The following is a 13,631-nucleotide window of genomic DNA, read 5'->3' on the forward strand; positions in this document are numbered from 1 at the left end:
AAAATCTGTATAACTCCAAGCTATACTGCACAGCTCTTGACAACTAGCTGGAAGTCAAAGTTCTCCTTTTGAAAAACTTCTTGGGATAGATACATTCCTGTCAGAATTTAATTTCTAGATGTTTCTCTAGACATGTATATAATTTCCTTTTAATAGACAATGAAATTATTTAACTCAATGTTTTTTGTTGTTATAACTCTCAGAAAACTGAGCTAAATGTTGAGAACTTGTTAAGTATTGAGTCAAAAAGTTTCCAAATCCTGTTTTAATCCTTCTTCCACTGACTTCACCTTCACTTTTCTTTCTCTTACCTTTCTCCTTCTCTTCCTCCCTCTTTTCCTTACCTCCTTCATCCCTCTCTCTTTCCTCCTCACCCCTCTTTCTCTCTCAATCAATCAAATCTCTCTCCCTCCGTCTTCCTTTCCTTTCCCTCTCCCACTCCCTCCTTCGCCGCCTCTCCCTCCACCTCTCCTTCTACCTCTCCCTCTCTCATTTTTAAAAGTTATGGCGCCCTGGTGTTTCCTCTCCATATCTCCACTGTCTGCAGTGACAGGAATAAGTCAAGGGGGTGGGGGGTCGGGGATGGGGAGGATGAGGGCAAGTGGTGAGTCACAATGTCTCTTTCACTTTTTCATTATTTTTTTAACTTTTATTATTAGTTTTTATTACACAAGTAATACATATTCATTGTAGAAAAATTAGAAAACACACAAAAGCAAAAAGAAAAAATAATCACCCATAATCCCACTACCCATAAATTACTACTATTAACATTTAATGTATGTCCTTCTAGCTTTCTTATGCATATATATACATACAGGGATATATTTATATATAATTTTCTTTTTTACAAATATTGTATCATACTATACATACTGTTTTATAACATGTGTTTTTTTTATTTACTATATATTGTGAACATTGCTGTTTATTCCCTGAAAAATTATACAGATACTACATGCTCATTGTGGAAAATTCAGAAATTACAGATATGCAAAAAAAATATGTAATTGTTTCAAATCTCACCTCCCAGAGATAAATGCTGTTAACATTTTAGCAAATATCCTTTCAGACCCTTTAATGCACACATGTATATGTATATTTTAAAAATGGAATTACACTATTGATTTCTTCTGTAAATTTTTTTTCAGTTGACAGTATAGCTTATTCATTTCCATAAATATACAGATGGTGCTTACTCTTAAGTGGTACACAGTATTCCATTGAAAGGTTATGCCATATTTAACCAACCATATACTGTACACTTATTTACATTTTTTCCATCTTTCCAAATAATGCTGCTATAAGCATCCTTTCTTGCATATATTTTTGAATAACGAATGAACATATCTTAGTTTGTTTTTTCTGATTTTTTAAAGGAGAATCTCCCTAACGTGTAATTACTTGGCATATATGTAAAATATATTGCCAAAATATTTTCCAGAAGGATTGACTCAGTTTACACTCTTATTGATTCTGGAAGAGAATATTCATTTCCACCCTTCCTTCTGTTCCTGGGCACTTTACTTCTTTCTACCATTTGCTTTTCTGATACATAAAAAGGAATATATTGTAATAATTTGCATTTTTGATTACTAGCATATTGAAACATTTTCATATTTATTATTAGTGCACTATTTAAATTTATGGTACATTGTTAGTTTGTGTCCTTGGCTCAATTTTCTACTTGAAAGTTTGATTTTTTTTGAGTCATAAAATGTCACTAATGAATTCATCATTCACCCATTCAATAAATACTTTTTCAGTATTTGCTTTGTGTCTAGCACTGTGTTAGGTGTTGAGGGTATAACAGTAAGCAAAATAGACATGGTTGCTGCCTTCTTGCACTTCCAGTTTAGTGGATATAGACAATTCAATAAGCAATAATGAAAATAGTGCAGCAAAAAAAGAAAATAATGAAATGGGAATATTTGGCTGGGCAAGGCGTTGCAGATCATAGAAACTTCACCAAGTAGTGGAGTTTAAGCTCTTGATATATATTAGAGGTCTATACTCTTTGTCGCATGCATTTCAAATTTTGTTTTATCTTAATTTGGTTTATTCTTTACTGTGTTGGAGTTTTGCAGTTTTAATTGGTCAAATCCATCCATCTTTTCCTTTGTGGCTTCTTCCTTTAGGGTCATGCGTAAAAAGGCTTTTTTTTTCTACATTAACATTACATAAATATTCATTAATATTGTCAGCTAGTCCTTTTATATGTTTATTTGTGTGCCTTAACATTTAAATCTTTACTGCACCTAGAATTGATTTTGATGGAAGTTATGAGGCATAGATCCAATATTTTCCCCAACAAATGGCTAATCCATTATCCCAATATAACTTGCTTAATAATCCAAACTTTCCTCATGGATTTGAAATGTCACCTTTGTGATGTACTCAGATCTTCTATGTTTTGGAGTTTTTTTCTGGACTTTATATTTAATTCTCATGATTTATTTTGGGCCAATAGAATCACTGCTTTTCTTTTTTCTATCTATAGTTATCTGATAGTTGAGCATTTTGCATTTGGTGATGTTTTAGAACACAGATGATAGACATTGCTTAGGTCTGTGTGTTGGGTGGGAAGTTAGTCTAGATGATACCCTTAGTCATTTAAACTCTGAGGCTTCCAAAGTCTTAAATTCCATATGGGATTATTACTAATCTGGCTTGTTTGTTTGCTGCCTAAAATAAATTAGATACTTTGATACTCTGTATTTGTTGTCCCCTCTCACTCTAAAGCTCAGATTTCAGTAGGTGGCAGTATTGCCAAACAGTAAGTATCCCAATGTTACAAGAAGCACCAAGGAACACAATGATCTGGCAGGATTTTATAATTTCCCCCAAGAGCTTTCATTAGAGGAGACATCAGGGCTGTGCTACTTCTAACGTCTTCTTTGTACCCTTGAACAATGGCACAACCAGATGGGTGCAGTGAATCTGTTCCTAGATATGTGCACAACATTAGTGGTCAGATGTCTTTAAAGTGACATCTTTGCCTTGTGGGCATTTCTTTACAAACCTTACCCTAAAGTGCCTCTGGGCCCCACCGCTGACTGATTTAAAGCCTGGGAATGTGGTTTTAAACAAAGTAATTGTGGTGGGAGTCAGGTGACTTTTATTTTCTTGATACTTCGTAGTATTTTTCAGATTTCCCACAAAGAACATGTATTGTCTCTGTAATCTGGAAAAAAAAAATCAACATGGGGTATTAAAAATATGGTGGTAACATGGATGATTGTGTGCCAGAAAAAGTTCACATCCTTTTCTCTTTCAAGCATGTGAGTACATGCAACAAAATGGGTTCAGTGTCTCTCCTTATCCCTAGAGATTAGCTCAGTGTTATTGCTAATCTAAAAGCAAAGTACTAGCAGAAAGCTGAGACAGTAGAACTCTTATCTCATGGATCTACACCTGAGAAAGTCCTTTGGTAGGTGAGAGGAGAGTAGCATCAACAGTGACCTAATGGGAGATACTAAATTATCTATTGCAACTATGAGCCAGTGTAGGTTATCAGGACTTTGAGCACTAAATTTAATTTTAGGACTTGCTAGTGAAAAAAAGTCCATAAATCTTGGAGTGTGTCTACGGGAACTACAAAAGTGATCAAAGGCTGGGAAACAGGCACTATGAATAAAAGATAAAGTGGCTGAATTTATTTATCTTAGATATGGAAAGTCTAGTTGGGGAATTAGACAAATTCCCATCTCCATGAAATGCTGCTATAGTCCTCCCAAACATGGAGGTGAGACCTGAATTTATTAACAGTCTTCAATTGTACAAAGGACAATTGCACAGAAGGTAAGTGTCACTTTCAACGTTGAGACTAAGGCTAGAGTGAGCACAAATTAACCAAGCAGAAGTGATTTAGGCCAGGCATTTAGAAAAAAGTGCTGAACACCACGGTTAAACTTATCAGTTAATAACTTTGCATGGATTAGTAGGAACTAGAATGAAGCTATGGGTTTAATATGGTATGAAAATGGGAGAGGGCAGAGACAGAACGCGCCAAATTGGGCTACCTATTAATTTCTAAAACAATGGACCTCAAGTTAATTAACCTCAGAATATGAAAATGAACCGCATTCAGGAAAGGATATTAATCTTTAATCAAACCTGATTTATGAAAATCAGGTAATCTGGCGTGTCTACCTGCTTTGCAGGGGAATATACACCCATGGAATCTTTAAATAGTATATTCCCACAATGTTTTACAAGTATGTGACTTTGAAAATTGTTATTTTTCTCATAATTTTGGAGGGTCCTTCTTTATATGAAGCCAGACAGACCTATAATCATCACACATCAATTACCAGTTTATTGGAACACAACTTTGGACTCTAAGAATCAGGCCGACAACCAGCTGGTATGATCTAAATAGAGACCTACATAGCTTTTTGAAATCTCTTCCAACCATTCAATCCTTTCACTTTCAGTCAAAAAAGATAGAAGACGATTCAAAGGATAGTTTCCACAATGTCAGATATTAGTTTGAACTATATGAAATTGCTCATTTTCAGGTCAAAACAGGCAAATATCAGCAATTTCATAAAATTCAACCTAATGCCATAATTATTCCAGTAATATGTCTGTACCTGTCTTCCTCTTCACTAAAGCTAAAGGCTTTAAAATATTGTTCTCAGGTCAAAATATTGGTGGACATATAAACACCTGTGCACATAAGTACAGAGAAATTATAGGGTTGGGATTAAAGATGCATCTTGGGTAAGTCACTTATAGGCATTTAGCTCATCTTTTTAAGAAACACTAGTGCCTCTTGTCGGACTTTAGGAATTTTCAGACAACAGAAAACAAGAAAAGTCCAAATGCCTGATCTCTCAACCCATGGGGAATTCTGTCTGGGAAATGGGCCAAAGTAAGAACAGGGGGAAATACAAGAAAATTTGTACCATGTTACAAGTTTAGTGGAGGAAGATAACAAAAAAGCTGTGAGCAGAAAACGAAAGCCAGAGAAACAAAGCATGTGGCTTCCTCCTTTCTAAAATGTAGTATTGCTTCATGTGTCCTGCTTCCAAGATTCTAATCATAAGATAAGACACCAAGTACACATTGGAAAAGTCATATCTGCATAGTCATCTAAAAGGAGACAAGCTTAGCTTAACTAAAACAATTTTATTAACAATGTAAAATGTTAAATATTTTAACGATCTGAGCTAATTCCAGCATGCCCTAAAAGAGTTAACACTATGCTGATGTGCAGACATCATGCTTCAGATTTCAATTAGAACAAAATGTGATAATATTCAATGTTACATTTGAGGGTAATTGTATATGTTACTACACCATTTCCTAACTGGATTACTTCATTCTCCAAGAAGCTGAAAAAGACACCATTGGATCAAAAGGAAATTAGTCGCCTGTATGCGTTGTATGAAGGTTTTAGGATTATTGTGTATTTACAAAATTTAAATACTTTTCATATATGGTTTTTGTGCATTATAAATTAAGATATTTTTCTGTTGCAGCTCTTAGATTCTGACAGAATGGAAGACTAAATGTAAATGAAAGCAGCGAAAGCAATAGTGAGGTGGTACGTTTGGTTATAATATTATTTCTAATGATATTGATATATTGGATTTTTAACAGTTTTTCAGTTTTAAATAGATTTCTATGTTTAAAGACTTCTTCCATATACGATCAATTGTTAACATGAGATCAGCAAGAGCTATAGATGGGCTATTATACATGAAATAATGTTTCTCTGTATAACACATTAAAAAACACCTTTAAGTAATTTAAAAATCATAATTCTTGCGTCTGTCATGGTATGGTTTGAAGCAGACATGCACAACGTCAGATTTAAAAATCCTTTTAAAAACAGCCTGCTTTTTGATTCTGTGGTGTGTTTTTTTTCCTTGACAGCAGCTACTTTCAAATGTAAAATCATTTAAAAGGGCAAGGGAGGCAGATAAAAGTAATGAGGAAGCATAGAAAACCTAGTCAAAACCAGTAACTGGTCCAGCTGTCTGGAGGTCCTTGGCTTCTGTGGTATTTTTTCAGGTCTCCCCAGTGGTGGGTTCCAGGTGAAATTGTCTAGCTTGAGACGAGACAACATAGCCCAAAGAATCTTCTCTTCCGTCTTCTAACCAAGGGGTAGGAAGTTAAATTTAGAAGGCTGCTGTCATCTGTGATGGGACAAAGTACATATGAGTAAAATACAGACAAAACCTTCTTTTTATGAATTGGCTTTAAAAATCCACCATCTTTTGAATCAAGGTTTCTTACCATCATCACTATTGATATTCTGAACCAGATCATTCTTTGTTGTGAGGGGCTATCCTGAACATTGTAGGTTGTTTAGCAGCATCTCTGGCCTCTACTCACTAGATGCCAGTAGCACCCCCACCCACCAGTTGTGACAGCTAAAAATGTCCCCAGATATGAACAAATATTCCCCACAGGAGGGGCAAACAGCCTATAGCTGAGAAGCACTGCGTAGGATTAAAGTTCAACTGTGTAGAGGCAATCTTTCAGTGGAGAGAAGTATAGCTTCTTAGAAAGAGCCCATGCTTTGGAATAAGGTTGGCTTCTTTCCTAAACTTGCCTCTGCTATTGACTTGCTCTGTGACTCTGAACACATAATTTAAGCTTACTAAGCTTCAATTTTCCCATCTGTAAAATAGGGTTTAATAATAGGTGAGGATTAAATGAAATAATCAATGAGAAACATTTAGCTTGGGTAGTTACCTTGCTTGGTACCTAGCATAGAGGAAGCACTCAGTAAACATAGCTGTTATTAACTATTTCCCTTTACGTAGGGCCATTGCCTTATTGCATTCACTTATTCCATTCACTTACTTCACGCCCCAGGAAGACGGTTCAACTACTCCTTGTTGAGTCTTTCCCTAGTACTTTCTATAGATTTCTGTAACAAGGGCATCCAGAGAAGATTGCCAGCTATGGAATTCTGATGTTTTGGTTTGAAAATTTTAGCATGATGACAAGTAGAGGAAGAAATAAGCCAGTAAACCAATCTGGTTTAATGAGCTGGGTTTTTAGGAAATAGTGCAGTCCGAAGAAAGGGTGAGTAGAAATACTGTGTTGGAGCAGAACTGGCCAGTGTGGGTCCCAGAGGCTAGAGAAGGACCACAAGGAAATAACCTGGACTCTGCCAACTAGGGCAGTGCTAGGATACAGTCAGACTGGACCTAGGGGCAACCATATGGCTAGTTGGCGTTGGCAATGGTTATGGACATAAACTCTGCCAGGACTAGTTGCACTGCCCTTCCAGAGCAGAGCGAAGGGGCTCTCTCCTTTCCTCATCCTAACCTGAAGCAGATGGGACCTTGAGAAAGAGCCCAGAATCAGGAGTATCATGAAGACATGGATAAAGTGAAGAATGTATCCCACCTCAATAAAACTGGTTTGTAGATGAGGGTTGTTTTTTGTTGATCACTGAGCCTAGATTCAGAAACTGTCAAGGACAGCAATGCGTCCTCGTTTTCTGGTCCTCTTACATAAATTGTGTCAATCAAGTGCCCAAGCTTTTCCTCCCTTTCCCCAAAGGTTCTCAGGTGTCATACTTTTAAATAAATTAGCATCACCCACCAAGGTGACAGTTTTCTTTGGAATGGAATACTATGTTGTATATTTAGATGGAACTGGAGTAGTAAATAGGAGATGGGGACGAAAATGGGCGCCCCAGCGGGGCACATCAAATTAATCAAACACAATCCACTCTCCCAGTCCCCACAGATTAAAATCCTCTCTTAAGATTCATATTCTGCTAGCATGGCGGGTGGGGAGGGGGAGATTTTCTTTGTCCTTTACATAGTGAAATATAATTCACTATGATCCGGATGTCCACATTTTGAGAGCTAAAAATAGGACATTTCTCTTTTATAGTTAAACTTGCCCCAAATAGTTAAGACATTGAAAGCAATCTCAGATATTATATATAAGCCTGATTTCTCAGAATAATCTCTCAGAGATGAATCATGATATATTTGGAACAGAAAGATAACCTACTTTCTCACCATTTTAGGACTCTTACTTTTTTAACTACCAAATGAGCAATGAATTTAACCTAACTAGACATGGCAAAGACATAGGAGATTCTGAAGGGTAAAGTGTTTTACTTTTCAGTATCTCTTTGCATACTGACTATACTTCCTGAAACTTAAGTTCATCTGGAATTCAATGCTCCCTTGGAAGAGAATCAACCAAACTCTGAAGATATTTATAGGGACGAAAAATCTTTATATTTCTAGTTCTTTAGGACTTAGCAGATCTATTTCCTGAATTCTCACATATCTTTCCCTTTCTCCAAACATTTAAGAGATTTGGGGAGTGACCTAACTGGTATTTATATATTATAAAAAGCAGTTCTGGTTTCCACTACATGAGGAAATGTCCACTATAATGTTATATTTACAAAGAAAGTGGGCGTGTGTGTGCTATGTTATCTGTCTGCTGTGGTGGTATGGTTGCTCCCATTCTCTCTTTTTTTTAATGTATTAAAAGCACACAGGTATTATAGACAGATATGAGATTTGTATCAAGACTGACCCTTGTATCTGTGCATTCATTACAGTGAATTAGAAACCTTTTGTGCTATTGAAATTCTCCCCACTCAGTCTTCTTTTGTGTATACACGCACACACATAAGCATATATAACACTCAAAAGCAAATTGGAATTGTTAGGGTTGATGAGAAAGTGCCAGGATGTTAAGCAAAGAACAGGCTGCTTATTAAGGACGACTGCTGGTTTGGGCGACTTTGTAGAGTATTTATGACAACTTTGCCCAGCTCAGAGCTTGTCTCATCATCACCTAAGGCTGAGGTGACACAAGAGCTCAAAAATTCTTGGCAGAAAGTCAGAGCAGCTTTCTACACCATAGGAAGCTGACACCTGCAGTAAATGCTGAAATTCACGGAGCAGTAAGCATGCCTGGAATAGTTTGAAGCGAATTCAACTCCAAGGAAAAATGTCTTTTCACATTGATTGAAATCCTGTCTCTGAAGTAAAGGGTTGCCAAAGGAATATGAGTTAAATGGACTGTTTCCCCACTCGTTCTAAACTTTCTGGGATAATCCACCTGACATTGTTGGGAAATTTTTGATTTTTATTGCGAATGTTTGAGACTTTTGTAGCATTTTTTTCTCCAAAGTACATAGTCTCAGACAACTGTGACTTTGGACAGATTTAAATGTGAAAATAAAAAGTGAGAAAGGGAAAGGAAGGAAGGGAAGCATAGGAAAAAGGGAGAGAAAAGAAGAGTAGGAAATTCAGTAATCAGTAAGTTCAAACCTCGGTCATTCAGTGGATACTTGGATACTTCTAAAACTAGGGACACCAGAGTCCCCTAAGGCACAATAATACAATGTCTCTATTGCTCAAATTTCGTTTGCTAATAAAAGGTGTCTTACTTAAGTGACATGCTAAAAAACAGAAGGACATAAAAATGAGTTTTCAAATAACAAACTGAGTGTTTGAATTTAAATCTATGCTCTTAGGTAAAGTCAAGAGAAGTACTTGTATTAGAACTGCAGTTGGCAAGTTTCCATTCCCAAAAAAAAGAGACCTTCAGCGAACCCAGTGGTTCTCAAACACGAGCTGCATCGGTATTGTCGAGGGCTTGTTCAAGCACAGATCGCTGGCCCCACCTCTAGAGGCAGTAGGTCTGTGGTGGGGCCAGAGAATTTGCATTTCTTACAAGTTCCCAGACCTGCTGATGCTATTGGTTCCTAAAGGACACTTTGAGAACCACTGCATTAACCAAAGACCTGGTTGGTTCTGGCTATGGGGTCCAGATGGCAGTGGATCAGGGGTATGAGTCTGGGACATTGTCCCTAGACCCAATTTAGTCTGGAATAGGACTGTCTACAGGAGGGTACCCATTCTAGAACAGATCCAGTTCCTGGCTGATCCATTTCAGGGTGATCCTAATGTATCCACAACCAAATTCTAGGCAAGAATAAAGTGTGCCAACACACCCCACAGCACACGTTAAGTTGGAATTTTAGAAAAGGTGAAACAGTCTTTCGGGCTTAATTTGTTTCTGCCATTTTTTGCTTGATTACAACATGCATTTGGAAGAGGCTTGTCCTTCATTTTCCAATCTCCTTTTAGCTTTTGTCAGTAACCTTGTGGGCTCACCACAGGTGGTTCTATTTGTAATCCATTTGACACAGCAAGACGATCATAATTAATGAAGCGCCCTACAGCATTGCGGTGACCCAGAATGTAGGACAGGAGAGGTGCTGAAGCAGTGGATAGACTAGTGGGCTGGGAGCCAGGAGGTCTGGACAGTGTTGGGAGCAAACAAGGGCGGCTCGCTTTTCCTTTGTGCTCCTCGGTTGTCTCCAATCTTCAGCTGGAAGGACGGGAAAGAGGCCCTGTCTAAAACGAAGGTATAATCACTAAAATTCCTCCTCTTGGTTACCTCCCTTTATTTGCCACTGAAAATCAATTTAAAGCAAATACTTGTCAAGTTTTGCTTGTGGGAGGAAGGGGGCAAGATCTGATTAAAACAGGCGTGTCAAAACTGCGGCCTGCCGGCCAACTGCGGTTTGCAATCCATTGTTAATTGGCCCGCAACAAATTCCAAAAATATATTTAGTTTACTTAAATAAACCAGGTGAGGCAATACGTACTTCACCTTGAGTGAGTGGCCTGGCTGTTTGTGTATTTTACCGCATATGGCCCTTGGTAAAAAACGCTGAAAAAAGTTTGGACACCCCTGGATTAAACCTTTAAATGCTAAAATAAATGTGGAACAGTTCCTTTTTTGAGCACTAGAATGGAGCTTGGAGAACAGGGGTATCTGAGCATTTCCAGTGTAGGCTCTCCTAGCACTTGCCTGGCAGGATTTTCACATGGTCAGGGTTTGAGGAAGGAAAAAGAGGGACCAGGAGTCATATATTTTCCTCTTTTTTCCCCCTCTCTCCTTCAAACACACACATAAATGGAATAAAAAGAGAAAGAAAACAAGAAGCCAGAAAGAAAACAGATGGCTTTCTATAATGATTTTCATCCAGTTAGTATTGTGTTTTGACAATTAGGTCCTACAAAAAAGAACTGGAATAAGTTTTTCTACATTTTACCTAATACCAATTCCTGCATATATTAACCAGCTATACAGTAAACGAATCACCTGGAAAGATGTCAGGCAGGTCCTGGGGAAGTCCTTATGGTCTATCTTGGTATATATAGTCAGACAGAGCAATCTGGCTGGTTTGTTCATTAAAACAGTGCCATGTGCATCTGCTAAAAAATATTCCCAGAGGGACTAAAGAGGCTTGTTCTTCCTTCAGCCCTTCTCAGACCCTGCAACCAGATTCATATCCGCCCCTCTCCATGGGTCAGCTCACAGTGACATGATGCTGTGAGAGCAGTGTTTCATCTTTACATTCTAAGGTCTCCCATTTCTCTCATAAATCAAGAAACCTGAATTTCCCACAAGACTTCACCTCAATTAAAAAAAATTTATTTTACAATCCTACTGCATCACTCCCTCCTAAAGAAGTCCTGGCATCTCCTAGCGTTTTCCTTCTTGTTCCCCAAATGAATTCAGGGTTCAAGTCCTTGGGATCATTTCTTTTGATGACTACTCCCTTTTCATTCATGTTTTTACTCACAGTATCAATCTTTAATTACTGTTATATTTAAAAGGTATTTAAAATCAAATTTGTCTGTTTATAAAAGTAATACGTTGCATAAAAATATTTATATTATACTTTTTTATGATGATAAAAATGTCTTAAGGAAATAAAATGAAATTTCTCTTTTTCCATTAATGCATGGCTCAAACACTGCTGGGTGAATTTTCCCTAAATATAGAGGGAACATTTCAGAGGGCTTGATTTAGAACAGAGGCTGTAAGGCATACCCAAAATTCAGACTGCAGCACCCTGGGCAGTCACTCTCCTGGCAGCAGAATGTGAAGTACAGTGAGGGCCCATGAGCTGTTGATGGGGGTTGACTTGCCAAACATCATATTAGGAAACCGAGGATAGCTTCAAACATGAGCCCCAAATCCAGTCTCGGGGATCAGTGTTCTGAACCTCAGGCTGAAGATCAACTTTCATGGACTATACTACCCACAGTTAGTTTCAGAGCGAGTGGTTCAGAGCAGAGATTGTTCTGTTTGATAATGATTTGGAGTTTTCCTGAGCTGGGTTGGATGGGCCAGCTGGTAAATAATAGCAACAACAACAACAACAATAAAGCATGTGTTGAATGTTTGTTCTCTGTATGGTTAGTAGTAGATACATGGCATGGATTGTTTCACTTAATCCTCACAACAATTCTCTGAACTAGGTGATACTATTATCTCTTTTTCAGGGATGAGGAAATGGAAATTTCCAGAAGTTAAACAACTCATTCCAGAGCATAAAGTTGGGAAGTTGCAGAGCCAGCATTCAGACGCAAAGCTAGCCTTAATCTAAAGTCCCTGGTCCCAACCCATGCTTATTTCTAGTAACAAACTTGCATGCTGGGGTCACATATAGTAAAACACTGCTTTCTTAAAACATGACAGGTCTCCGAGACACTACACCCATGGCTCACGCCAGCTAGCCCGCGTCAGCATGCCCTTCAGGGGGTGCTTCTGGTTCACTGATGCACCGCACCCCCTGCCTCTTATTTTCTGACACGCTGCCTCCATCCATCGAATCAGGCCACACCTTGGCATCTTCGTCTGGTGTTCTCACTTCCACTTCTCCACCTTCTGCTACACTGTTCCCTGAGCTGAGAGGTGCTCCATCTTTCCTGCCAAATCCTCTCCATCCTTGCTCAGAGGCAGGCAGCACCCTGCTCCCCCATCCTCAGGCTTTGCTCAGTGGAAACAAAGGACTTTCTTTCTTGCCTCTAAAAACCTTCCCCCCCCACCCCCCCTCTGCGTACCACTCTCTGAAACTGATGCTTCACTTAAGACTGCTCTGGCCACCTATGCTTAGTAAAAGTGCTTCTTTTCAGTCCTTTGGACATAGCTTCAGACCCTGGGGCTGCCAAGTTGGGTCCAGATTTAACGAACATTTATTGTTCATGGTCCAGAAATCACTCTAGGCATTGGAGATGCAATAGTTAACAGGAGCTTAGAGGCCCCTTCCCCACAGAACTTCCATTCTAGTGAATATCCCCTTTCTTTTTCTGTGTTAGTATGTATACCCCTCTAGGATAGCTCTGGAGATGGCCTGCCTGGGCTCACATCCAGCCTTTCTACTTAATGTCTGTGTGACCTTAGCCAAGTTAGTTAACCTCTCTGTGCCTCAGTTTCCTGTAAATTGGGAAACATTAATAGCAATTCTCTCAAATGTGTTACTAGAATTAAATAAGTTAATAATCTACAGTATTAAGGATAGTGGCTGTGATATTGTAATTTATATAAGACATAGATATTTAATCTTCCTCTTCCAAGTACAGACCTCCTAAAACTCTTGAAATTTCCTAAGTGACCAGAGCCCAAAAGGAGTCTTTTTTATGTTAATGAGGCAACTTTTAGAAAACACCTAAGGATGGGGGCTGGTTGCCAGGAGAACCAATTGGAGGGTTGGAACTTTCAGTCCCATCCAGGGAAGGAAGAGGGAGGGGCAGGAGATTTAATCAATCATGCCTGTGTACCTCCACAAAAATCCAAAAGGATGGGGTTCGACCAGCTTCGAGGAT

At 38.4% G+C, this 13,631-nt stretch overlaps 1 protein-coding gene across 3 annotated transcripts in view; it reads right to left on the bottom strand.

Moving 5' to 3' along the window:
* Positions 1-667: 667 nt before the first annotated feature.
* RGS7BP (regulator of G protein signaling 7 binding protein) overlaps positions 668-13,631 on the bottom strand; it is a 93,370-nt gene continuing 80,406 nt past the window's right edge. For 2 of the 3 annotated variants that reach the window (XM_081053322.1, XM_081053323.1), the window contains one exon: positions 668-6,146. In XM_081053322.1, coding sequence (XP_080909448.1) covers positions 6,055-6,146 — 92 coding nt within the window. In that variant the 3' untranslated portion in view covers positions 668-6,054. The remainder of the gene's footprint in view (positions 6,147-13,631) is intronic. The other variant, XR_013993619.1, reaches the window with a different exon arrangement.

This window comes from Rhinolophus hipposideros (assembly GCF_964194185.1).
Source record: "Rhinolophus hipposideros genome assembly, chromosome: 7".
Classification (NCBI taxonomy): domain Eukaryota; kingdom Metazoa; phylum Chordata; class Mammalia; order Chiroptera; family Rhinolophidae; genus Rhinolophus; species Rhinolophus hipposideros.